This window comes from Numida meleagris, chromosome 2 (assembly GCF_002078875.1).
Source record: "Numida meleagris isolate 19003 breed g44 Domestic line chromosome 2, NumMel1.0, whole genome shotgun sequence".
Classification (NCBI taxonomy): Eukaryota; Metazoa; Chordata; class Aves; order Galliformes; family Numididae; genus Numida; species Numida meleagris.
In genome coordinates this window covers 92,780,072-92,808,036 of record NC_034410.1, presented here as the reverse complement: position 1 = coordinate 92,808,036, position 27,965 = coordinate 92,780,072, and the positions used below count along the sequence as shown (strand labels likewise).

The window sequence follows — 27,965 nt, the reverse complement described above, 5'->3', positions numbered from 1 at the left end:
GAAGCCTAACTCTTGTTCTTGACTTATGTTAGAAAATTTACATTTCTGAAGTTTTTTGAATGTACTTCTTTACATAATATACTGAAGATAAAATTATTTCCATAAAATGATAGGTATCAGTAATTGAAATAGTCATACTCTCCACATTAAATGTTCCAGATAATTCTACTAAAGAATTGGGGAAAAAAAAAGTCCATCACATTCGTGTATGTGTGTGTAGTATGGTTTGAACTGAAGGCATTCTTTCACATTAAATATTGGCTTCAGGTAGACCTGGGAAATAAATTCATCAGAAAATGAATACTGTAAAGAAGCTGGTCATGGGCAAACTGAAAGTACTGTCATTGAACTCAGCAACAAGAGGGGTGGATCTTGGAATCATTTGAATCATACAGTTTTATTATTCTACTGGTTGACTAATCTGTTGGCTGAAGAGACTGGCAATTGTGATCCACATTAATTCCGTACTAGTAACTGTTATTCCTTTAGTATCTGCAAAAGATAAAAAATAAATTCTCATGTTCCAAAATACATTGAGAATAAAAAAAACCCTTGTCTTCCGCCACTTTTAGCCAACTCTTTTCCTCTGAATTTTCACTGGTGAGTATGTATGGAGATTAATGGCATCTTTCTATCTAGAAAAACTACTAGTGCAAATTTTAATTCATCTTGCTTTATTTGTATAGCCTAAAAATATTCTGACAATGAAGTACATATTTTGAATTGAAATGTTGCTTTCTACTTTTCTTGCTTTTTTAAATATCCATTGCAAGTCACAATAGTGGTACACTTGAGTGAAGTATTTAGCAGAATTCCAAGGGAAACACAAACCTTATATTAATATTCAGGCTTCATTAATTACCTCTATAAATGAGCATGTGCTCTGGAGTGTACAGTGTAGCTTTTCTGTGTTCAGTTTATTTTCATCCAATTGCAAGCAAACCCCCTGAGCACTCTGATGTCAAGAAAAAGATTACAGCGTGGTGTGAGTATAAGTTTCTCAGGTTGCTTAGTCCTGCTGACAGTCACTAAGTTTGTTTGTATTTAATATATTTAATATAAATATATATATATTTAAATATATATTTAAAAAGTGCCATACAAGCATTCATTTTCTGTTCCAAGGATCCCTGTTTGTGCAACACAAGACAGAGGGCTGCTTCAGAGAGGAACATGAGATTTGTCTCCTCTAGGAGGAAGAAGCAGTTCCTTCTCTGCCTGTAAACTGTTTATATAGATGTGAAAGCTGGTGTTAATTTATGTCATTATCATTTCAGGGGGTCTGATTATTCAGTACTATTCACTCCCATAAGTGTGATACATTTCATAAGTAGGTGTCAGTAGATCTAAAGGCAATTATTCTTCTATGATGGAGTTTCAAGCAGAAACTGCATGAAACTGCAAGTGGAAACAGCAGTTCCAAGGGAACACCTTGGAAAACAGAGATGAGTACTTTATTTGCATTTATATTAAACTATATTGTAGCAAATGGAGAAACTAAAGCAAACTGAGTAACACTGAAATTGAAATATCAATTTCAGTTTGTGTGTTTTGTTTCCCTGGCACGGATTGATTTGTAGCTCATGTGCCTACAAATTCTTACAGTCCATCTCTGTAACAATTGCCTATTCTTTAGATTCCTTGCTTTTACTTTTCACTTTGTCAGCTTTGAATCTTCTGCTCTAACTCAGCGAGTTACAACTGCAATTGCAAACTAAACATTAATCTCATTTATTTGCGAGGGCTGCTTTAATGTTAGTTTTCCCAAATTTCCTAATCAGATCTCTATTGCAGTTACAGTTATTTTGGGTAAGTTTATATATAATAAAGACAATGCAATTTAGTTCCTACACAACACTTCTATTGTTATTATAGTGCATTCCTGTTGCACAAACCGTTCTAGAGGGTTTGGACTTGGTCTTTAATTTTCCAAGTTGTTTAAGAAATATTTTCCTGTGACTTTTTTTCATGAGGTATTAACAGGATTGTACAAGTCAATTTATCCTTGTTTTATTGACATGACATAGAGATATATTAACATATTGAAAATGAAATGCTATCTTGAAATTAATTTCCTGCTACGACATGATAGAAACCATATTCCATGTAAATTTGGAAAAGCAGGTTTCTGTGCTAAGTACACTTTTTTCCTGTTCTGTTTTTAGTCTATGTGGTAATATATCATTGACTGATTTATTGTGAAAATGATCCTCCATGAACAGCCTGATTCTCTGTGCTCATGCTGCTCCTAGGTCTGATTTACATTAGGTTAAATTAGAGAAGTTTCATGCCAAATCCCTTATTTAAGGTCAATCACATTACTGGAGGAATACTAGGAAAGAAGTGCCCTGAAAGCTCTTATTGTTTTGCTTTAATGCTTTTTAACCTATTTTTGGTTTACTTGAATGCTTCTCCATAACTTCTGTAGATATGATTTTTGGCAAGAGGATGCTGACTTCTATTCTGTCTGGAGTAAAATATTCAAAAGAAATTTTGCAGGAGGAGCCAGGCTCAGTAATTGTTATGTATGCAATTAGTTTTTGTCTCTTTTGGTGGGACTACAACATTTACTGTAGGCAGTGGGAGGATAAAGAGATGCATGCTTCTCTATGAATTTGTGACTTGTACCGCACAATATGTGGTACTTTGTGGATTATTTTATGTTGCTCTAGTAACAGTGGAACTATGGCTTTTGTGATGATATAAATAATCTCTTAAGTACATTTCCTTCATGTTAGTGGAGTTGGAATCATCATAAAATAATGTGACAGCATTAAATAACACCATCACTTGATCTACTGAAAGAGAAGATTATTAGTGTTAATATACTACAATGGTTAAGGATAACTGAGACTAATTACATGTAAGTGTCCAAGAAGTAATCCCCTTAAAGAAAAATTCTTTAAAGACCTAATGGCTTCTAAAACTATTCTGATAAAAGTGAGTGTGTCTTTGTACAGCAGAATTCTGTTAATTCTTATCCAGCTGTACTGGAGTAGTTGAACAAGCCAACAAGTCAAGGGAATAGGCTCTGTCCCAGAGAAAACAAAATATTCTTGAGCATTCTTACGTGGGTGGGAAAATCACCAGTTTCCAGAGTGACACTGAGCAGTGTTTTGAACAAAAATTGTTTTGTGTCTTAACTGTTGGAATGCTTTATCTGAAAAAAATGCATCAGATATCTGTGATTAATTTTGTCCTTCTCCCAGTATTATGAAATTGCTTTTGAAAGTAGGTCAAGTTTTTAGTACAAAAAGATCATAAATAATTACAAGTATAACATAACTATTTCTTATATCAGAATATACTTTTCAGGTATTGTCAAGAACTTTTTAAAAGCAGGATTTAAAACAACATTTTTTTAGGGCCATTTAGATCTTTACATCTTCACACTGAAACCAAAATTTCCACTCAGTGTTTTGTTAACAAGGGAGGAAAAAAAGCCTACAGAAGGAAGTGGACCTATCCAGTTTAAAGTCAGTTTTTAACTGAGTAACATAAAATGTAAAGAGATTTGATACAAACTTAAAAAATTAAACTGGTGATACTTTTATTTATATAATGAAGCTTTTCTGTATGTTTAAGTGACCTTAAACTGTCTATGTCTGAACAGATGTCAGTGTTTGACCTAATTCTTATTCAGGCTATTGAAAAGTCTATTTTCTTTGCATTTTTCAACTTCCTTTTGCATCATAGAACCATAGATTGGCTTGGGTTGTAAAGAACCCCTGCTGTGGGGAGAAATGCCACCCAGTAGATGCAGCTGTCTGTGTTTCATCCAACAGGCTGCACCTGGAAACAGGCTCCATCCAACCTGGCCTTGAGCACCTCCAGGTATGGGGCAGCTTCTCTGGGCAACCTGTTCTAGCGCCTCACTATCCTTCTGAAACTGAAAGGAGCTCTCTGACCTGATCTATATGACAATCTGAGAAAGTGAGCAAAACTAGATCTCTGAAGCCCTCAGAGCTGTTTGGGAGTAGCTGAGCATCTTTAATTCTGGCTGTACCCAATCACAAACTACAGAGGCTCTCACAAAATCTGCAAGATTAAGTTAGCATTTTAAGATGAGTAGGAAATATAATATATTGCATATTGCCAATGTTCTTAATGGCTGAGAGAGGAAACCAATTACTGAAAACCTAACTACGACACAATGATCTTTGGTTTCAATAGCTTACCATAAACATATTTAAGCTCTCTTAAGATATTTGTTTCAGTTCATGTATAGGCTTCCTGAATTAAAGTGAACAGCTGAAGAAAATATTTTTAGCTTTCTTTTCTCCTTTGATTTTTACTTATTCAGTTTTAAAGAGATGCTAAAACAGATTATGAATATCATGCTCAAAGGCAGATCTGGCCTTGTGGATGATGAAGTCTTGGATATTTACTCCCATACATTTCTGAAACCTTCTACATTTCTTTCTGGAGAAGAGGGAGCTTTCCCTCAAAAGTTCAGGGAAAATCCACAAAAGATGATCAGTGTTGTGTCAAAGGGCTATCCAAGTTAACCTGTGGCTTCATACAGCTTAATTCATCACATGATCTTGATTATTAACAGCACAAGAATAACCAAAGAAATTTTAATTATACAGCAGCAACCCTTCATCTTGGAAAAGACTGATCTTCAGTTATCCTTGCAAAGGGAGAAATCTCCCAAGGTGACAGAGTTATCGATCAAACTTGGAAGATGGGAAGCCCGTCTAGTCTAATAGAATGGAAACCTACACAGTCGAAGACCTCCACAAAAATTTTGAATAAGAAGTAGGTACAAGTCCAAATGGACTGACCTCGAAGATGCTTTTCCTCAGATGTTGACCGGTTGTCTAATATAACCACAGTTATAAAAGTTCTGTCTGTCCTGCCATAACTCTTGTCAATACCTTTTGCTGTTAAATTGGTAATGAGCCACAATGATACCTTTATGAAATAAGAGCTTTTATTCTGTCCTTGCATCTGTTGATGTCATAGTGCAGTAATATACTGATACTGTAGGAAGATGTAAGGGATGACTTCTCAAAAGCACGAAATCATATGAAGTTTGCTAGATTGGCTGTTAACAAAAATCACTTTTCATTTTCAAAGGAAGACTGTTCAATTGTTCTGAATTCATATGATTGCAGTTGACTAGTAAAGAGTAGGTGCCTATACATGGAATGAATGGGATTAGATTAGAACTAAGGTGACTTAGCTACTTGTGTAGTCCGTAAATTTACACTAGGTTTTGTAAACTTCTTTATAAGTTACTTACTTTGAATATTTCTAAAACGCTGATTGTTCATTTGTATCCTAATTACCTAGGAACTTGATTTTCCCTCTTTTTTAATCATTTGTATTCTAATAAAAGCTCACAGTTAATAATTACTTCAGCTGTGAACCAGCTAGCCAAATTCATGTCACAGAACCCACAAATAGCTGATATAAGGGGTTAGGCTTATCTTGGATTCTGTCTAATACTAGGTTTTGTTTGAATTTGTCTAAGAACACCACCACAGTTTCAATTTTCCTTGCATAATCTTATTATACATTTTCTTTTCAAGTGTAGTGACTGAGAAACTAATATAAATACTACAGACTCAAGTGTATAGAAATTATGGTTAATATGTTATGAACATTTGTAATCAAACAAAACATTCATGTGGGAAAAAATACTGCAAATGATTTAAGTACTTCTGAGCTTTTTGTGGTCTAGTAGTGGTAATAAATGACAACATCTTTATGTACAAATTCATGCTGTCCATATTTAACACTAAGTATTTGAACACAACTTCAAAGACAAAGAAATAGTAGCTTGCTGCTGTAAAAGAATTTGGAAGATATTGAAATGATATGTAATGACTTAGTCTAACCAATAGACTTAACTCATATTGAGCATATAGTACTGGCTCTCATCCTGAAGAAGTCTACAAACTGCTTATACTAGAAGTGGCAGCCAGAAAGGAAAAGGAATAGAATATGTTTAGTCTTCAGCTTTATTATAATCTATGACTACCTTCCAAGTTGTCTTTTTATGAATATGTATGTGCATGGTATGTATATCACCTCTATAGTAAAATATAAAATATATTCCTGCATTTAAAAAGGCAAAAATAGTGAAATATTTTTTACAGTAAAATCTATTCAGTCCTGGGAAAATAATGATGAAAGAGAGCAGCAGGTAGGATTGCAGGGAAGTGAAATCTGTTTCTCTTCTGGTGCATCCTTTTTAGTTGTGGAAGCCCCATCCCTGAATGTGTTCAAGGCCAGGCTGGATGGGGCTTTGGCAACCTGATCTAGTGATCACTGCCCATGGGAGGGGAATTGGAGCTAGGTGATCTTAAAGGTCCTTCTTCCAACCCTGTGATTCCATGATCCTTTTACAAAAAGAACTATAGTTATTCATTTTGAGTAGAAATCCCTGACAAGACAGTTGACAACAGTAATATAAGAAAGACTAAAATAATTATTTTGAGAGAATGTCACAGCCTCTGCCCCCGCTCCACCACAAAATTTTGCTTAATGTTTTAGGCTTCTGTTCAAGTTATGGATGTTTGCGTATGTTATGAAAACCTGTGTGAATTTCTCTGATATCTAATAATCTTCGAGTGTATATAGCATCTTTTCTCTTTAAAGGGATACATAGTTAACTTTCTACCCAGCCTCTTTTTTTTTTTTTAGAAAAGTTGTAGGAGCTAATTTATTGGTTAAAAGCTTACTCCGTCTGCCAAATGCGTAGGAAGTTTTTCAACTGATTTGAAAACGTATAGGCATGAAAGAAGGCAGATAAGCAATAGTGCTGCTTTTTTCTTAGTTTATTTTTATTCTGCAAGCACACATCATGAGCTCATGTTGAGTTTTTCACCAACCAGTAGTCTTAATTCCTTCTCTGTGGGGTTACTTTCTCATCACCATACTAATACTCATCATAGAGTCTGCTTGGGATTGCCCCAACTCAGATGGAGGACCTGGCCTTGTTGTTAGCATGCTGTTTGCATGGGCCTGCCTCTTGAGCCTATCAAGATCCCTCTGGATGTCACCCTTTCTCTCCAGTGCGCTGATTGCACCACCCTGCATGGTGTCTTCTGCTGACTTGCTGAGGGTGCACTCAATCCCACTGTCTATGTCATTGACCAAGGCGTTTAGTAGTGCTGGCCCCCATACTAACCCCTTAGGAGTGCCACTCATCTCTACCTAGACCTCTACACCTTATCTCTAATAATCTGTGTGCATCCCTGAGAATAATTAGTTATGGGTCACAGATCTTTTCTTAGAAAGGAAGATAAATATCTCAAGATGAAAAAAGTATTCTTTCATAGGGATTTGGATCTGAACAAACAGTTTTCTGCCTCTCAGCCTCAAGAACAATGAAGTTAGGTGAGATACAGTGTAACAGTTCTTATTTTCAAAGAAGAGTTCCTTATTTTGTACTATTTTTTATTTAACTCGTCTTTGACATTACCTGTACTTAACTAATTAAATCTCTCTGATTTTGTATATTCCAGTGTCAGTCTAGCTGCTTGCTGTTTGACTCCAATGTAGCCAACTAGTGAATTACAAAATTTAAGTATTTCATCACATTTATATATTCGAATTTTAGCTGGCTTGTGAGGAGTAGATATTCATTTATTTGAGTTTCTCTTGCATTCTGCATGTGTATTTTAAGAACTCTTTTTCATCGTTTGCCAGCATTTTTATTGCTTTATTTCTTGGAAAGAAGGAACAAATAAACTTGCAGTAATAGAAGTGGAAAAGTTGCACAGTTGAACATATGTTGTCAATATGCAATAAAGGTTCGTATCTCAATATGTGATAAAATGCATTTCTTTCTACTTTCTAAAATCTATATATATAATGTGTGGACGAGTGTGTAGGCCCTTACAGAAGCTATATAGATGTAATCTTATTAAAATATCATCTCTTATCCAATTGGACATTTAGGAGTGCAGCTCACTTCAACCCATCAGTGATAACTCTTGGATGCATTGTGGTGACTTTTGTCTGTTTTAAATTTGAAATGGAAGAAAAATAAATCCAACAAAATACATTACTGTACTTGTAGTAAAGATAACTTGGCAGTCTTTCTGAGACAGTCATTCTGGGTTTATCTTTCAATTGCTGCATCCTGAAAATGGTTTAAGTAGGAAAAAAGTTCAGGAAAAAAAAATATTTTCCAAATGTCACTGAATTCTTACAGAAATGCAATATATTGTCCATTTTTATCTAATTGCATGAGAGAATTTGGTTGCTAGTAAATATGATGGAATGACAATTTTATTGCTATTTACTTTAATGTAAATACATCATTAACACTATTACAATATTATTTTATTAATAACAATAATATACAAAATGTGTTGTTCCCTACATAGTCTGCTGCTAAAAAAAAAAAAGGTCACAAATCAGGTTGGTTAGAAAAAAGTTTTAGGGCATGAGTATGTTCACAAAAAACAATCAAGATATTCATATATTCTTCCTATTAACAGTTATTCAGTTAACATAATAAAATATTTTTTAAAAAAGAAAATAACTGTAGGAGCTGTAGATGTCAAAACTGTGGATATACTGTGCTGTCTGTGGCAGTAATGGAGGAATATTGCTTCTAAGATTAGTAATTTCGTAAGATGTGCTCCTCAGCTTACGTGCTATTTTGCACATTGTTTGGCTGAAAGATGTATTCAGAGAAATTTCAAATTCCTGATGTTGGTTTCTTCTCACTGATATTATGGCACTGTTGTTAAAAGTGGGAGAAGTGGATATTCATCGCTCCAAGAGCGATGAGGTTGGAGGAGACCACTAGAGAACCGATCCAAGCCCCCTGCTTGAAGCAGGCCAAGTAGAGCAGATTGTTTGGGACTTCTCTATGGCATATCTTTATTTCAAGAGGATTGCAGTTTTATCTACTAGAGCAGAAATTTTGTTTTCCCTAAAGTTGGGCAGGACCACTTCCACTTGGAACTGTAAATCTTATTTCAAATGTTTGGAGTATGTTATGTATTGGGAAGGATAGGAAATGAGGATAAGCTGGCAGTGAGACTGGTGTGGCTGGCTTTTATTTTCTAAAAAATAAAAATTTACCCTTCATGTCTTTGTGCAAATTGTGAAAACATTCAGGAGAAGGAAGTTGCTGTTAATAATACAAAGGATTTCTCTTCCAAAGTCAGAAGTTTTTTTTCTTACGATGAATACTGAAATAATCAGGTAGCAATGTACTTAATATTGTTTGACAGTGTAAAATGCTTATTGCTGCATACTGGTCCTGTGTGACCTAATCTAGGTGTTCCTGCTCTGGCAGGGAGATTGGACTAGATGGTCTTTTGAGGTCTCTTCTAATCCCTGACATTCTGTGGTCATTTCTTGATTTTAATTTGGTTTCTGGATAATTCTGTTTACTTTCTGACTAAATCAGAAATCCATAAACCATCTCAGACTAAATTCCTGAATGAAAAATTATTTCCTTTCACTTACTAATTGCTCTGTGGTTTATTTCATTTCAGTCGCTATCTTTAATGTGCTCATCCTTTACTTTTTCTACTGAGAATAAAGCTATACACAGACTACTAATATAATAGCACACTTTCTGGAGTGCTTTAGAAACACATTGTCTGTCACACCATTTTATTTCCTGGTAAAAATTATTTTTTTTCCTGCAGGAAGAAGTTACTTTCAGGTTTTGAACATTTGGAGCTTAATTAGAGTAGTTAACAAACTTTTTTTCCGTATTTTTCAGTAGAGGACCAAATGAAAATTTTGGTCTTTTTTTTTATTTTTACCTTTTCTCTCACTCTTATTCCCTACCATCACCTGGTTGTTATTAATGCAGAACTGCAATCTGACTCCACTTTGAACAGGTTCTGTGTTCTACTAACATTTACTTACAATTGGTCATACTCCTTTGTAGTACTACATCTGTTTTTCTTTTTAAGTACCGGGATTGTTTGCTTATTTATTTCAAAAGCAAAGATTTTTATACCATAAGGAAATTATGAGCACAAAAGTGATACTCAGGTTTCCCAAAATTTAGTTTGGCCAGGCCTAGGAAATGTGTAAGATTTCACTCAGCATTTCTATGGGGGGCCTTTCTCGTTACATCTCGTATCCTCGCAACCGCCTATTACAACACAAACATGAGTAGTAACTATAGGAATTTTCAAATAAGTGAGAGTTGCATCAAATATTTCATATTAAAAAATGTTGCTACATAACTGTAAAGAGGAAAAAAATCAGATAATTTATGACAGGAAATAATTTGCATTGCTTGTGTCTTTATTTCAGGACATTTTTTTGGCTGATTTTTAGTTATGACACATGTAAGGAATATAATGTTTGGAGACAACATCAACTGCTTATAAATATACCATATGGTTTAATATTGTTATATTTTATAGCTATGGAAAAAAATAAACACAGTGATCCTTGGCATTCAGAAGTCTTGAAATCACCACCTTTTTATTTTAGTACTAAAATAACAATTTCCTTCTCTTGCTCAGAGAGACCATGATCAGACCCAGGTTGTGGAAGTATGAGAATGTGCGTACACTGTCCATTAAAATCTCTCAAATTTACAGGACAAATATACTCTGTAAATTGCACTTTAAGTGCTCATTACCTTTTTTTTTAAAAAAAAAAAAAACACCCACCCCAAACCCAAGAAACATTAAACAAAGGCTCAATCCTCTTTACATAGGCTAGTCTAACACATGACTACATAAATTCATTACTTCACGAATTCTGTAGCTAATTCTGTAGCTAACAAGTTCTCTAATTCTCAGTGAGTGCACCTATGAGCAAAATAGTTTCTGAGATGATGGTGTCAGTGCTCACTCTTCCGCTGCTGCTACAGTTTGGGTGTTGCCAGGAAGCTCAAAAGCCTCAGCAATCCAGTTGTGATTCCAAAGCTTTTTGAGTATGCTGACCAGATTGGAATTTAAACTATACCATTTCAGTAAGTTTGTGGATTTTGAAGAAACTGCCAGACAGTGCCTTTACAAAGATACAAGAGAGGGTAGCTACAGAGCTCAGCTGGCTGCAGGTGAAGATAGCTGCAAAGTGCCCCTTACCTCCCTGTCTGCTGTGCCCTCTGTATGTTACTCTTGCCCAAATGGCTCCCACGCGCTAGCATGAGCTGTATACTCAGCAGGATCTCAGGTGTGAAGTCACATACGTCCAGATGTTTAGGGCCAATTTTGAGGTAGTGATGAACTTTGGTAGGTGCAGAGATTTGGAAGTTGTGAACAGAATAGAGTTTGAAATTTGTTTTGCCAGAGGATGCATGCCACTGTACAACATCTCTTTGCATCCTGTTAAAGCAAATAATGAGTCCCATTGTGCCCTAGCCATTCCTGTAACCTATTACCTGTTCTGTCTCTAGGTTTTTGTGCAGAATGACCAGCCACCTGACTGGGCTTTTTGTAAGTAGGTACATATTCCTAGATTAAATTACATCATCAATAAATGTTTGGCCTGCTTTCATTCCTAGACATCTCTACTGTTTACTTGTCAATTTTTTCACCCCATTCTCTAGCAACAGGGTCAAACAATTCCATACGGTGTACAAGCCTGCACAGGCATGTGTGGCACTGTGCTTCAAAGCCATTTCCACACCTCTCAGCTCTGCTTTGCCAGCTGAGCCAAGCCAGCAATTCCTGCTGTGGGGGCTTCCCTATAGTCTGTACCAGTATGGCTGCAGCTTTACCTCTCGCTCAATTCCCACTTACTGCACTCCCATCTGTGACCCACACTACTGCCAGCCGAGAAAAGCAGATGAGAGGAGTCAGTTGATATTCTAACCTATGCCATGCTCTCGTTATTTACCCAACTATTTGTTACTTGCTGATGTCATACAAAACCCACAGCTCCACAAGATTTTTCAGTCCTAATGGTAGCAGTTTTCCAGTTAAAACAGTTCAAATCATTTTTAAAATAAACTAACTCACACCACCTGTAAGTCAAAAAAAAAAAAACAAAAAACCCACCCCCAAAAACCCCTTCCAACTATGACAAATTTTTACAAAACTTTCGTTTTTCCCTTGGAACTGATATGTATATTTTATAAAAGTTGAAACAGTTTTGCATTTCCTGGAGTAAATTAAATTTACTGTTCCTTTTGTTTTTCTTGTTTTTGAAACAGCTGCAGCAACATCACGTGAAGTTCTGACATTCCTGTAGAACTTATGAAAGATGATGTGCAGTTTGGACTTCTTTTTTTTCTATTACATTTACAGCCTATACAAAAGAAAATTAACTGGTTTCATCTGAAGTAGATACTTTCTGTAAAGATACAGAATCCCTTTTAGAAAATATTTGGCTGGGGCTTTCATAACTGGGAGACATGAAACTAAAGATTAAGTTATGCAATTAAGAAAAGGATGCTAATACAGTATCCTCAAGTTGATGGTCTAGCAGCTGAGTTCATGGAAAACTCAAGCTCAATGAGCAAGTATTAACACAAGTGAAGTATAATAATTCTTTTCAGTTCTGGTGATTTTGTCTTGTGTGTCACCAGAAGTTAATACATTTCTCTTTGCCAACAATAATAGCTTGGAACAACAAATCAAGATCTCTTTCTTTTCAATACTATTGTTTATGAACATTAGGTAAATAAGCAAAGTTGTAATATAATGAAATATGGTTTAGAACACATTCCTTGTTTTGTTTGCTAAATGTCTGTAACTTTTTTCCTTCTTCTATCAATCAGATCTCTTTTATGTTATCTTCACCCCTCTGAAACAATACTGTGAATGCTGCTTCCTATACTTTGGGCGTAATTTAAATTATTCCGTTAAGAAAGATTACTCTAAGAGGGATTTTGTGTTACTTCTCATCCCTGAATTATTAAACAGGTGGAACAACCAAAAGGTTACACTGGAAAGAAAACCCCCACTTTCATCTGCTTTTCTAACTCTATCTTATCTTTCCATTTAATTATCTTCTATTAAGTAAATTATTTAAATTATTACTCTTTGAGTTCCTCATGCTGAGCTAGGTAGTTTGCTGCTGCAAACTCAAGCTGGTAACTTTCAAACTTGCTACAGAGAGCTGTGTTTTCCCCTTCAGTTTTCAGTCTTGACTAATTTCTTATGTTTGGAGGTCTCCGTAACAATAAAAATCTTCTTTGTCTGTGCTCTAGTTAACCAGTATTCTCTTTTCAACCAAGATAAGTTGAACTTAGAAGTTTTTGGAGCAGTCGAAACCTTGGGGAAGCATAATGGGTGTTATTAAGTGACAACTGTAGTAGTTTGAATCAAGTGTGTATCTGCTATACATCGGCAACATCAACTCTACCATCACTATGAAATGATAAACAAGGAAGTTTTCTGTACCTAAGCTGTATTCTAAAAGTTTACAAATCAATTAAAGAAGAGTTAACAAATGCTGTCAGATTTTCTAGGTTTCTCACTGTTTTATTTATTTAGATGGATCTTTTTGGCTTTAGAAATGAATTCATAAATTGGTCTTAGGTATATGCTAAGATTCTTTTATTTGGGGAAGTGTTTTATATGTTGCTCATCTTTATATAGCTAAGACATTGTTCTGCATCCTACAGTCTTACAGTCTCCTTTGGTTTGATTACATTCTCTGAAAAGCACATAGGGAAGTTAAAACACATATGAACACCTTCTATTTCTCACCACCTCAGACTAAGTCAGCATTAATATTTTCTGGAGAAAGAGTCATTACTTTTAATTAATTAAATTACATTTAATTTTTTGGAAGGTTAGGTGCAGGTTCAGAATCAGCTATCCAGGATGAAAAATGCAGGCACAGTTCAGTATTTCACAAAACTGTTGCAGGATAGGAGCCTACTAGGCTACTGTGGTTAAACTGCAAGTCTACTTCAAAAATTACCAGCTTTAAGTTGGACTGGCAAGTTTGATTTTATCAGCAGTGTCCCTGCCAACACAGTGGAGATTGGCCAAGAATTCATGGACAGTAGATAAGACCATTAGTTTGGTCATCAGTTTGCGGTTAAACTGCCTTAAAGCCAGTAATGGAACCACAGAAGCAGGCTGTTTTGATTCATAAAAGTTTTGTTGTACTCTTCTCAGGACTTCTAAAGCTTCAGCCAACTAAAAATATTTCCATCCATTTTTCTCCAACTTTCAAGATTTGTAAACTGTATACTTTAGAGTATGTTCCATCTTTCAGTGAATGTGCAAAGCCACTAGCAAAATCCACTAAAAAACCCTACTGATTATAAACACAGTAATAAGTGCCTCTGCAGATATTTACTGCTCTGGGACAGGAAAAAAGGCATTACCACAAACCAAAAATTAAAGTAGCAAACTACAGCAAGATTTTAATATTTAATTATTTTGGCTCTAATAGGCCTTATTCAAATTAATGTGTTGGGATATCTATGTAAAGTTTATTCAAATGCAATTTCTGGAAGCACTGATGGTGCTTTGGCAGTGGCTGTGATGCAACTATGTTTTGCTGTGTGGGTTGATGATGATACACCAGGCAGTGATAACGGAGGGAGCTGGAGTCTGTTTCCATCCTTTTCCTTCTGTCATATCCCTACTAACCTACCACAGTTCTCCAGAAATTTCTAACAAATGGCAAATAAATATCCTAGAAAGCACTGAAAAGTTTAAAACAGCTGAAAAGCAGCAGTTAAAAACTGAGAAACTGGAAGCAGAAAGTGCAAAAACTTCTATTCAGTTGAAATGAAGCATGAATAATGCCATAACTATCTACACTTCAGTGTTTTGTTTACTGCACTGGCTTTCTACATTTCAAATACAGGTGTTAACTCTATTCACTAAAACATATAAACATGCTTTTTTAATGACAGATGTTGGAAGATTTGAAAAAAAATTAATTTTGTTAACTTACTCTTCTGTTGGAATAGCAAGATCTTGTTTTGTTTTGTTATGTTATGATAGCCAAGGGAAAAAAGATAAGCAAATATAAGCAATGGCAGATTGTCTATATCATAATTTTGTCAATATTGGGGTGAGAAAGCAATTTTTGAGGGCCTGATTTTTGTCTGAGCAAATGAGTAATAGTGGATAAACAATGAAAAAGAGCGACACAGGATTTAGTAACAGTCATATCATCACAATGTAGGTAATATATAGTAGAATAGTGTTATCCTTTCAAGAATAATATGAAAATATACTTCCTGGTTAATTTCTGGAATGTAAACAGCAAAATAAAACCCACTGTAAAGATGCTTGAGTTTTTTTCTTTTGAAAGGAAAAATTCAAAGTTGATTTTGTATTTTGTTTATTTATGTAGGTAAGCTGTAAGTTAAATTTTGTCTAGTATGAGGTTCCATAGTTTGAGAAAGAAGGCAAGTGAATGATATTTCCTTTGCTAACAATTCCTAGTCAAGTAACAAATATGTTTATTCTGTACTCACTTCTAAAATGTCTAACACTATTATTAATAAGATATCATTATTTCAACAGTAATATAAACTGTTGCCTGAGGTTATTTAATTGAATATTAATTAATTCATACTTTTATTGAAGGAAGTTAAATTATTCTTTGTCTTTTTTAGGGGTGATATCAGATTATGAATCAAAACATGGACATAGGATCTGTTCAGCAACTAATGGAAGAGACACAGATTTTTAGGAACCAACCAGGACAGCCTAATAAATTAGTTGGAATTTGCCAAACAGATGGCAATCTGTGTAATTCAAATCTTCCATCTCAAAATTTATATCCATTTTCATCTCATTATACATGTATGCATACGAATTATGGCAGCGACTTGGAAATTTTTGAAGCAGTAAGAATTCGAGAACTGGAAGAAGTCAAAGCCAGAGCTGCTCAAATGGAGAAAACCATGCGCTGGTGGTCAGATTGTACTGCTAATTGGAGGGAGAAATGGAGCAAAGTTAGAACAGAAAGAAATAAAGCCCGAGAGGAAGTCAGACAATTGAGAATAAAATTGGATGGTGCTGTAAAAGAACTGAGTATGCTTAGAAAGATAAACCAAGATTTAGTAAGTGAGAAAGAAAATTTAGAAAATGTAACTGCTTGGAAAACAGAATATTACAGTTCCTCAGAAATATCTCATATAAAAAGAGACTTAAACCAGTTAACATTTCTGGAAGAAGAACCTGTGAAAGAATTGAACAAAACCAACAAGATTCCTTGGGCAGAAGACTCAAACAAGGTAAAGAATGGGGATTTTTTTTAGTTCATGAAAAGAAGGAGATTATGGATATGTATTTAAAAATGGAATTTTTCATGGGTTTTCACTAAAATATAATGTGATCTGATCCATAATAAAAAACACATTTTTTATTTTCACCCATTTTATAATCCTAATATAGAGAAGTACAGAAAACAGTTCAAATCCCTCAGCTATGGCTAAACATAGAAGTAAAAGGCTGTTATCTCCAATAACTTAATGTTCCAACTATCTTTCATGTTAGACGTTATCAGGTTATCTCTGAAATCTCCTTGTTGTGTGTACTATTATCTCCAAAAAAAAAAAAAAAAAAAAAAAAGCAGTGCAGGCTCCTGATATCTAAAATAAAATTTAGTTCTCACTACTTGCAATTTCTGAAATGCGGAAAGAGGTGAGGAGAATTCTTCTGCATCATGACAAGTTTTTCATTTGGCAAAGAGAGCAATTAAAGTCTCAAAAGAACTCCTAGTACAGATGTATTTCCTAATCATTTTTTTCTAAATGTTTTTAGTTTTGCTTATGTTTTGCACTCAAAATCTGTCTCCTCAAAATAGACAACATAGCACATTTTGTTTCTGATTGGGACCCAGACTAGTATGTTATGCATGTAACTGGTCCTTACATAAAACTTGTTAAAGTCCATCATGTGTCTCAACATGACTTACATTAGAAGTCTAAGAGATCTTACGTGGAATTTCTCAATATTTTATCTGTACATATAAATGGCTTTCCTGCTTTTAATAACTCCAGGATTCTGTCTTGACCATAGTTATAGCCAACTAGTGATAACTGGAACCTATGTGTTTAGTAGAGAAACATGAGAAATATTTTTGTTATGGAAAGTCTCAAACATTCAAAACGTGTGAGATATCACAAAACGGTGATCACTCCATCAGAATGACATTTTTTGCCTTAGAGAACATTCTAACTGTATCTTATTGCAAGTATACAAGATATTTATTCCTTTTTCCCCTTACATGGTTTAAATGCTTAGAACAGACTTAGGTAGCTGACAGAATTCATATTTAGACTTTTCCTTTATTTATGTTTTTCTCAAATGCCACGTTTTTTTTCTTTTCTCAGGATGTGGAGGTAATCAAACACCCTTTAAGAAGCAATCAATATAAAAAAATAACTTCAACGCATCTTGATTCCTTTCCCAGTGGAGTTACTAGTATTTATTTTGAGGAACCTAAAAAAGGTCTGCACAGCGCAGCTCAGACATCAGAGAATGATTTAATGCATGCTTCTGTTTTGCATTTGCATTTGGCTGAGTTACAGAAAATCTTAACCAAAGAAAGAGAGTAAGTGCAAAATATATCCTCCTTGGAGAAATCTCTATTTGAAATAAGTTTTTAAGAAACTTTCTAGTGTAAATATAGTGAATTTTTGCATTTACAGCTCATATGCTCTCCTAGGTATTTCTAAGCTCTAAGTAATTCAGAAAATATGTATTTTTTAAATAGTTTCAGAAATTGGTAATTACGTATTTTGAAAGCATTTCACAGTAGTGCGTATGTCTCTTGTTTCCCTTGGCTTGTTTATCATCAGCACAAAAAAGTACTCCATAACACAACTGTTAAGAATATACAGTTAATTAAAATACTATTCTTACCAGAGATTTGATACCAATTGGCATTTAAGCTATGTTATGCACAGTTATTGGAACAACCTAGCATTATAAGAAATTTTCATAGACTCTTTCAAATTTTTGCTAGTAATCAGTAACTGCAGAATGATGAAGGCCATTTTTGAATTACACCAAAATTTCTTTGCAAGGAAACATGCGGTATGTGATGCATGTACAGTGTGTGAGGTAGTAGAAGACTTCAGTTTCAATGTGACTGAAACTTCTAAACTGGTTGAAGTTACTCAGAAAAAGTAGAAAACACCCCTTCTCTTGCAAATACTATCAAGTTTCAGTTAAAAGAATATATAATAGACTATGATGAATCTTTCCTGTCACTTTCTTTCTTTTTACAATTTTCCTGTAGATAATTCAAGTCGGAAGTATATTAAAATAAAAAAGCATTTATTTTAAATTCTTAGTATTTACTGTGTTGTTACATGGAGTAGGAAGTTGTAGAAAACGCATTCTTTTCTCAAATCATTTTGGAGCAGGTTACCAGAACTATGTTCTATCTTACTAAAAAATATTTCATTTTTTATTGAAGCCAAAATCCAAAAATGTTTAAATTTGTATGATATTTCATGAGAGTTAAGAGACTGATACCTCATATATCCACTCTCTTCTGATTGAAATCTTTAGGATTCTATGCACTTTTTTGTTCAACAGTGATCATAGTATGTAGAAATTTCCTTTTAAAAAGGAGGTAATCATTCAACAATTTTTTTTTATAAAATCTCTTATTTGACAAAAATTTAATAAATCTTGTTCTACCTTCTGGTCTGTGTTTGTTTTTGTGCCTCTCCAAACAGTTCGTAACTGTACTTCAAGATGACAGATTTTGATATTTATCCCTAGATATATACTGACTGTTCTTCACTGTGGTATACATTAATAAATTTACTGGGGCATGATAAAAACTGGTGTATGTTTATACGATGCAACATACAGCAGTTCTAACCTCAGGCAGTGACTGCTCAAAGAGCAGCAATTTTCACATAATAGTAGGCATTTGTGTGCAACTTCCTCTTTAGGTCTCTTTGGGCAATATTTCCTGTATACAAAGAGCTTCTGTAAGCAAAATGTATTCAACTGAGCTGTATGAAGCAATTATTTTTGGCTATGTGCACAGTGGATACCTAGGAATAGTATTACTAGATAAGCACTAACGCAATCACTGGTCTCTTGAGTCACCATATGAGTCTTTGCTGGATGGACTATCATCCACCAGTTCAGGCAGGCTTTGTCTATGCTTCTCGTGGGAATAGGCTTATTTTGATGACTTGACATCTTCAGATTCCCATTTTTTTTTCTCTTCAAGTTTGATACTTGTTCACATCAGTATTTTTGCTCCTGGATTCTGGATCTGCTAATAATCACTATCTCAACAATCTCATCTCTGTTTGCATAGCTCTAGCTTAAGTATTTTCTCACAGATTCTTCCTGACAATTTAGAAATGTTCTCAGTAAACTTAAGCCAAGGGCACAGCTGTGCTACATCAAAAGCAAACTTGGATTACAGACAGCTTGAACCCCTAAGCCAAAGGTTACCTTGGCAGCCAGTATGATCTTGCTCATTCTGTGCAGAACCTCTCAGCAGAACTTTTTGGTTTATTTTCAGTACTCTAGAGTTGTGGCTAGATTTTTTCGAAACTCAAACCAGCTCATGCAGAGTTCGCATTTGGACATGCCCCTACTTACCTGACTAACCTCTCCATAAGTAATTTAGGTGGTTCTGGTTCAAGAGTATTCAGTTTAGCTGTGAAAGGAAGAGGCAACAAGAAGATACTTCACTCAAATGAATTGCTTCACTGACGCAGCTAACATTGCTTCCAGGCCCTGGGCCAGACCACTCAGTGATAACTCTAGTGTCTCTGCACAAGCCCACAGCATACTGTGTGAACATGCCCCAGAGACAAGTCTTGTCAAATACCCTTTGGCTGATTTCCTTAAGTTTAACAATGTTTCTGTGGAAGAAAGATTTGAATGCAGCTAAAGTCAATGTGGAAATAATACCTTTTGTCAAAGGGTTAACAAATTCTTTTAGTCCCAGAAGAGAAAATAACTACTGTGACATACAACAGTATCTTACATTGCTAGTTGAATTTTCATTTTTACATTTTCAATATTCTTATCTTTTCTGTTATACTCACATTTTATCCCTGTGGTATCATAAAACTTATATAAAATTGTCTTCTCCCAACATAACACTACTTCTGCAGTTTTTCTGTTTTTCAGATTTCAGCTTTGTTCAGGGTCCTGACTTTATATGCTATATTCCTACTTTGGTGTTTATAGCCAACTGAATATTCTGGGAGTATAAACTATAACCTGTTTTCATTTAAAAAAAAAGTTAGAAATATAAATTGAAAGTTTTTATTTGTAATTAATTTTTTCTTTCATTTTTGTTGTGGGCCAAATTCTATTTTAGTAGACTATTGCGAAATGATATACGTGTATTGCACAAATATGAAATGAAATTAAGAAGGCAAGGATATAAATTATGAAAAAATCATAGTTATCTTTGGACTTTGGCTGACAGTCTGCTGTGGGCACAGAAATGAAGTTTTTAATGGGTCTCAAAGACAGGAACATCTGCAGTGCTTCATATTTCTTTCATTATATCGTGAATTGCTGATAATAACTGTGTTTTGAAAAGAGGTAAAAGTCAAAATCAAACTTCAGTGTTTCAGTAGGAAACCTTCTTTGTGAACTATGTATTCTGACCATTTTCCAGAATGTAGTAATGAATTTTTTACTCAAATAACATTCCAGAGCAGAATCCTTAGAGTTGTCATTTTAATGAGAATGTCGTATCTCTGAGATAAATAATCCATATTTCCAAAATGTTTTTATCTCATTCTCTCAAGAATTCTTTTCTTTCAGTGCTCTGCACATACTGTATGCATATATTCCCATATATGTGTGTACTTAAAATAATCTTTTCCCTGTAGTCAAATAAAGTGAAACAGTATCTGTCCTCTGAGGATCTTTGCTATCTTACCATATGTTATGTGACCTAAATCACTAATTGAAGTTCATTTCCAAATTTTATTCAGTTTAGGCTGAGGATTTATTTAATTAAAATTTTGAATTCTGTGCCACTGGACTTGTCTATTCTCTTTACCCATTAGTTTTTATAAATCTCTTGAAATAATTATGTGGTTATAGTACAGGTTTGAAATAATTAAAAAAATATGCAATTGAAAAAGGCAGTAAAATATAACTGAAGCTCTGAATAGAATTTAAATGTCATTTACGTTTTGTCATCCTCAAAAAAAATGTAATTCTGATTTTTAAAACACTTTCAGAATGAATGTATTTCTGGAAAAAGAAGTGGAAAAGACAGAAAATGAATTAGCTCTTTGGAAGTGGAAATATGAAGAACTGAGACAATCTAAACTGGAAAGTCTGAACCAGGTATGTTAGCAATATATGTTTATCATGTGGACTAAGAAACAGAGCTGAAACTTCTCTTTTCCTCTTTTAACTAAGAATTAAATTATACTTAGTCTTTATGAAAGTAATAAATAAATATCCAAGTTTGAAAACTGTTTTCACACCAGAACTATCTGATAATTCATGTTGGAAGGAACCTCAGATCCAATTGCTGATCCAAGTGGTAGTCTGTCCCACTAGTAGACTCCACTCATGGTGAAAAAGGTTCTGGGTTCTGACAGTGCCCGGTCAGAACATCTCTCATTCCAGTATATGCTTATTGTCTGTTGTTCTCCCACTTTGCACCACTGTGAAGAATCTGGATTTATCTTTTTGATAATCCTTTCATAAGTACTGGGCCACTGCTATTAAATCCCACTGAAGCCATCTCTTGCCCAGCATGATCAAACCCTACTCCTTCAGCCTCTCTTCAGAGATCAAGTGCTCTTTTCTGTCATTATCTGCAGCTGTTTGTCACAGTTGCCTTTATGTAGTTGTCAAGGACCTCTGTTTGCTATCACCTTTCAAAGTTGACAGAGAATGGCCTTGGAGGACATCGCCCAGCTCTCTCAGGACACTTTGGTGAACTCACTGTGTCCCACTGGCCAAGATCTCTCCAATAATCCCAGACATATCCTCATCCACTGTTGGTCATTTTTCCCTCAAAAACCTTTCAATAGTTCTAGCAGACCAGGCCAACAGTATGGGACAGCACTCAGGGAAGGAGGCCTGAGGGCAGAGAGGGGCTTGTGAGATCATAGAATCATAGAATCCTTAGAGGTGGAAGGGATCTCTGAGGGCCATCTAGTCCAACTTCCCTGCAGTGAACAGAGTCATCCACAGCTACATCAGGTTGCCCAGGGCCTTATCCAGCCTCGCCTTGAAAGTCTCCAGAGATGGGGCATTAACCACAACACCAGGTAACCTGTTCCAGTGCCTCGCCACCCTCAGTGTAAAAGATTTTTTCCTTATATCTAATCTAAATCTATCACCCCTGAGCTTGAAGGCATTTCCCCTTGTTCTGTTGCCAGAGACCCTGATAAAGAGTCTATCTCCTTTCCTGTAGCTCCCCTTTGGATACTGACAGGCCACTCTCAGGTCTTCTTTGCAGACTTCTCTTTTCTGGGCTGAACAGCCCCAGCTCTCTCAGCCTGTCCTCATAGAAGAGGTGTTCAATTCTAAGGATCATTTTTGTGGCCTTTCTCTGGATGCACTCCAATAGGTCCATGCCTCTTCTGTACTGAGGACTCCACATCTGGATGCAGTACTCCAGGTGAGGCCTCACCAGCTCAGAGTAGAGGGGCAGGATCACCTCTCTCACCCTTCTGGCCATGCTTCTTTTGATGCAACCCAGGATACAGTTGGCTTTCTGGGCTGCGAGGGGACATTAATGGCTCATATCCAGCTTGCCATCCACCAGTACCCCCAGGTCTTTTTCGGCAGGGCTGCTCTCTGTCCTTTCATCCTCCAATTTGTATTGGTAATGGGGGTTGCCTCAACTCAGGTGCAAGACCTTGCAGTTAGATTTGTTGAACCTCATGAGGTTCACCTGGGCCCATTGCTCAAGCCTGTCTAGGTCCCTCTAGATGGCATCCCGTCCCTCCGGTGTGTCAACCGCACCCTACAGCTTGGTGTCATCAGCAAACTTGCTGAGGGTGCACTCAATCCTACTGTTGATGTCATTGATGAAGATATTAAAGAGTATCAGCCCCAGCGCCGACCCGTGTAGGGCACCACTTGTCAAAAATCTCCATCCAGACATTGAGCCATTGATCACCACTCTCTGGACTCGATCCTGCAGCCAGTTCTTCATTTGTTGAACAGTCCACCCATCAAATCCATATCTTTCCAATTTGGAGAGAAGGATGTTGTGGAGTACTGTGTTAAAGGCCTTACTGAAATCCGGATAGATGACATCAGCAGCTCTTCCCTTGCTCATTGATGCAGTGACACCATTGTATAAGGCCACTAGGTTGGTCAAACAGGATTTGCCATTTGTCAATGGTTTACGGGCGTTCAGCCCGGTTCCGTGATGAAGGGGATGGGGGACCCACGGGCCCACACCCTGGGAAAAGGGAAAAAAGGGTAAGGAGATGGCCCTGAGAGCAAAGAACAGCGGCAACAAGCTGAGGAGAAACAAACTAATTTACTAAATAAGATATCGGAATGCAAAACAACACATTATAACACAATATAATTACAATTTAAGCTGATAAATCCAATACAGAGAGAGAGAATGTCCCAAAATCAAGGTAGGCCTTACTCTACTACTGACGATAAGACGGCTGGAGAGCGAGGTGCTGCCAAGACGAGAGACGGCGGAAAAAGGGACGAGGTCTCGTGATCTGCAAGTTTTTATACTGCGAGCTTTTATCTTTTCCCTCCGGCTGGAAAATGGTGACAGAGGAGCAAAGTGCCGTGGGGACTGTAGTAGTCCTTCTCTTCTGAGAACCAGGTACATCCACTACATGATGTTATGATGTGGAATACCAACAACCGAAAATCATAAAACCATGACACCATTGGTGAAGCCATGCGGTTTCTCCCGTATCACCTCCCTGCCTTCCATGTGCCTTAGCATAGCTTCCAGGAGGATCTGTTCCATGATCTTCCCCAGCACAGAAGTGAGACTGACAGGTTGTTAGTTCCCAAGGTCATCTTTTTTTATCCTTTTAAAAAATGGGTATAAGGTTTCCTTTTTTTTCCAGTCTCCAGGGACTTCACCTGATTGCCACGACTTTTCAACTATCGTAGAGAGTGACTTGGCAACCACATCAGTCAGTTCCCTTGGGACTCTGGCGTACATCTCATCGGGACCCATAGACTTTTGGATGTTCAGGTTCCTCAGATGGTCATGAAGCTGATCTTCGCTTACAGTGGGAGGGACGTTGTTTCCCCAACCCCCTCCTACCAAACAAACATTTGAGGGCTGTGTGGTGAGCAGTTATCAGGAAAGACAGAAGGAAAAAATTTAGGTACCTCAGACTTCTCCTTGTCTGATGTTACCAGCCTGCCTGTGTCATTCACTGAGGGGCACGCCCTCCTGGACTTTCCTTTTCTGATTGAGGTACCCATAGAAGCCTTTCTTGTTCTTTTTGGCATCTCTAGCCAAGTTCAGTTCAAGCTGGGCCTTGGCTTTCCAAGATGTAGCAGTCCTCATGCTAGCAAAGCGGTGCTGACATTTTGTACAGCACTATTTTAGCACCACTTCTGGTTTAACATCAAGCTCTTTGTGTTATTCTAGGATCAAGGCTGCTGCTGGGATGGGTGGCTTAAGGTGGAGGAGAGTCAGGTGCCTGTTCCAATAATGCAGGCCAGGCCCATAATGCAGTTCCTAGAGTGTGGTGGCTGCCAGCAGTGTTTCATTCAGCAGTTTGCACAGGAAGGCATGAAGGGGCTGGAAACGTGCTGCAGCAACGTGATCGTTAGGGACAGAAAACTCTGAACCACATAGAGGAGGGGCTGCAAGAGGCTGCAGTCTTTTGTAGGGTAAATGGAGAGATCCACGGTGCTGAAGGTGGGAAGCTGTCATCTCCTGAGAGTGGAGGATGGCTCTTTTTCCACCTCTACATCTGCTACTGCAGAACAGTTTCAAAAGTCTGGTAGCATAACCGGAAAAGAAAGCCATAACTGGGGAGAAATCAGAGCCAGCTTTAGCCTGAATGGTGCATTAACACTAGGAGAAAACAGCAAGAGGCAGTAGCAGCAAGTGGGAGAATCTATTATGTGGGGATAGAAGCCCCCTATGTCTCTCAGTTTTCATTTTGAGGATTATGTTGCTTGCTGTGGACTTTGATCCAGAACATCACAGAGAGACTGCCAAGGCTAGTCCAGACCTTAGAGCAGTGTTCCCAGCTGTTCATCTGTGTGGGTAGAATTGATACAGAAATGCATGCATCCTGGGAATCAAGCAGGAAGAGCTGTGTTTAGTTACAGAACTAGAATATTGCTGGAGCAATTTAAATACTGTCCCAGTTCATTCAGCTGTATTGTGTTCAGAGTATTGTGAAGGACTGATGGTTCTTCAGGAAAAACAGAGAAATCTGAGGGGATGGAAGTTGCCCTCAGATCTAAAAGCAATCCAAATCTTCTGAGCTCTTCTGTGTGATAGTTGATAGCTGGACTAAAAACTTGCGACTCAGTATCAGAGGAAAGCTCAGTAAGGACAAGATTGTGATGGGAGTTTGTTACAGACCACCTGATGAGGTAGAGATTATAGTCTTTAAAGAACTCACGTCTCTGAATTTCAGAATCTGGTTCTCATGGGGGATTGACAGTACAGCTGCTGGAAAGGCATCATGGTTGGATGCAAAGCAATCTAATTCTGGAGGATTTCAGGAATTATTGCTCTCTGCAGGCATTAAATAGACCAATTAGTGATGATGCATAGCTAAGTCTGCTGTTAACTGCTGTGAAAGAAACTAGTTGAAGATGTGATTGTGAATAATGTCCTTGTCTGTAGTGACTTTGAAATATAGGAGTTTGTGGTCCTGAAGGAAGTGAGAAAGGCAAGCAGTAAGATAATACAAACCCTGAACTTAAGGAAAACAGAAAGTTTGCTTAATCAAGGAACTGGTGGATGGAATCCCATGGGAGGAGCTCTGATTGGTGAAGAAAGGAGTTCGTCAAAGCTGGCAGGTCTCAAAGGACAGCATCTTCCAAGTGAAAAGAGGTCCGTTCTAATATTCAGGTAGATGCGTCAGCTTAGCAGAGAACTCAAGGTGGAATTCTGATGCCAGAAGACTATACTTTAGAGGGGATCGAGCTACAAAGGAGAAATATGGGAACATGCATAGGATCTACTTGGAGGTGTTCCATGAAATCATGGGACAGTTCCATCTGAACATGAGAAAAAACTTTACTGCAAGGGTTACAAAGCACTGGAACTGGCTGCCCAGAGATATTGCGGAATGTCCTTCTCTGAGATTCAAAACGTACCTGGATGCTTTCTGGTGTAACCTACTGATGATTTCCAAAAGTCCCTTCCAACCCTCACAGTTCTGTGGTTTTGTGAACAGTGTTAGGAAAGCCACATTCATTTCAATCAAGTTTAATGAGTAGAAGACTAGTAAATATTGTTGTTGCATCTTTCAGGATTTAGCTTTCATAAAAACTAGTTAAGGACCTCTTGCATCCAACAAAACTCAATTTGTATATGTATATATATACAAGTATTGATACAAAATTACTTTTTATAAATTTAACATATGAGATTTGGAAAAATCTTGGAAAACTAACTTTCTTTTCACATTTTGGGAAAGATCTTGATTAGTTAATTAAATTCCAAAATCCAATTACAAGATAGTGCATATAAAAATGTAGCTTCTTTCACAGATGAGTATCCATAGCAACAAAAGTACACCTTTGTCATATTTGAGTTCCTTCAGATTTTAGTTCTTTATTTTGTTTGCTCATGAAGTAGGATTTTATCTTACTATAATTATATAACAGAGGAAGTCTGTATTTAATTGTTTTGTTTAAGAAATGCAGTCTTCATGTTTTATGGCACTGTCAGCAGGAGTGGAACAATAAGGATTAGAAACTTCCTGAGAGGAGGCTGGAAATCAATAGCTTCCAATTTTTATTTATGTGCATGCATACATATACATGTGTGTTGCTGCTTTTTAAATGGGGGACATTCTGAATTGCTTTAATTGTTAACAGAAGGTGATATTTTGAGCATTCTGTTTGTATTCTGAGATTTACAAGACATCTACTTTTTAAATTACAGAAAAAACATTGATCTATAGTAATCTGGCAAATGTGAATGAAATTGCTTATATTTGATGTTGTTGCTTTTTTATTCTTCATTTATTGAAATATACAAATCTTGTGTGTTGGGAACATACATGTGAATGCCATCAATGAGAAGTGGTTGCTTGAGCCCCATACAAAGTTCTTCACAGTGAGTAATCAAAAGGAAGATAAAGGAAAATGCAGACACACACTAGGCTAAACATGGAATCTCTTTCATATATACACTTGCAATATTAAAGTACAAAGGAGTTTCTAGATAAACATTAATAATTACCTCAGGATTATTTCTGTGTCCTCGACCATGAGTTTTTTGTTTCAGAGTAAAGCATAAGTTGTTATTTTCTTTTGTTGATCACCTGACAGCTCTATTGGTTATGTGAAAAAAAAATTAGATTCTCACTGTCAGTGCCACAGCAAATTAAACTATTTTTAACAGTGTCTAGCTCTGCTAGCCCTTTGTAAAACTGTGAGATTATGTGCAAAGTTAGAAACTTCACAGCTGCCAAGATATGAGAATTAGTGCTCCAAATAATTATGTTCTGTTAAAATATGAATATTCACTTACCTCAAAGAAAAAATAAATATAGAAAACCTTGATGATCTTGTTAATCATATTTTCTTTCATAGATGCGTGCTGCATCAACTTAAAATTTTGAGTTCACTACAATGAGTAGTGAATTTATTTTTGACTGTAACATTGGCCTGTTTATCTTCATAAATTAGGTTATTTTAACAGATGCACCACGAAGTTGCATTTAGTGTTGAAACTGTTTCTTTTTCTGTTATAAAAGGTCCACTCTGCCACTAAATATTGAAATAAGAAGATTTATACCAAAAAACTTATTCAAACTTTGGTTAATGATTGGCAGCATAGTTTCTTTATTAGCAGGCAGTTAATTGTGTGCTTTTTACAGAATACAATTTTGTCTGTTCCTATGAGGGCTACTCCAAAACTAATGCCTCCTGTTTTATGATGTTGGCCCACAATGTCAGAGGTGGATGTTGGTGCCATGGAAGTAG

The 27,965-nt window shown here is 36.3% G+C and overlaps 1 protein-coding gene and 1 long non-coding RNA gene across 8 annotated transcripts in view; one reads left to right on the top strand and one right to left on the bottom strand.

Moving 5' to 3' along the window:
• The window catches only part of CCDC102B (coiled-coil domain containing 102B), a 149,465-nt gene that overhangs the window by 10,847 nt on the left and 110,653 nt on the right, over positions 1 to 27,965 (top strand). For 4 of the 7 annotated variants that reach the window (XM_021388197.1, XM_021388199.1, XM_021388200.1 and 1 more), the window contains 3 exons: positions 15,482 to 16,105; positions 17,207 to 17,427; positions 21,062 to 21,170. In XM_021388197.1, coding sequence (XP_021243872.1) covers positions 15,497 to 16,105; positions 17,207 to 17,427; positions 21,062 to 21,170 — 939 coding nt within the window. In that variant the 5' untranslated portion in view covers positions 15,482 to 15,496. Of the gene's footprint in view, positions 1 to 11,344; positions 11,389 to 12,103; positions 12,159 to 15,481; positions 16,106 to 17,206; positions 17,428 to 21,061; positions 21,171 to 27,965 lie in introns of all 7 variants that reach the window. The other 3 variants (XM_021388195.1, XM_021388196.1, XM_021388198.1) reach the window with 3 other exon arrangements.
• On the bottom strand, positions 378 to 21,916 carry LOC110394383. Its single transcript, XR_002435585.1, has 3 exons — positions 21,710 to 21,916; positions 19,452 to 19,509; positions 378 to 492 (listed from the first exon to the last, which is right to left on the bottom strand). It is a non-coding gene; the product is annotated as an uncharacterized LOC110394383 (long non-coding RNA).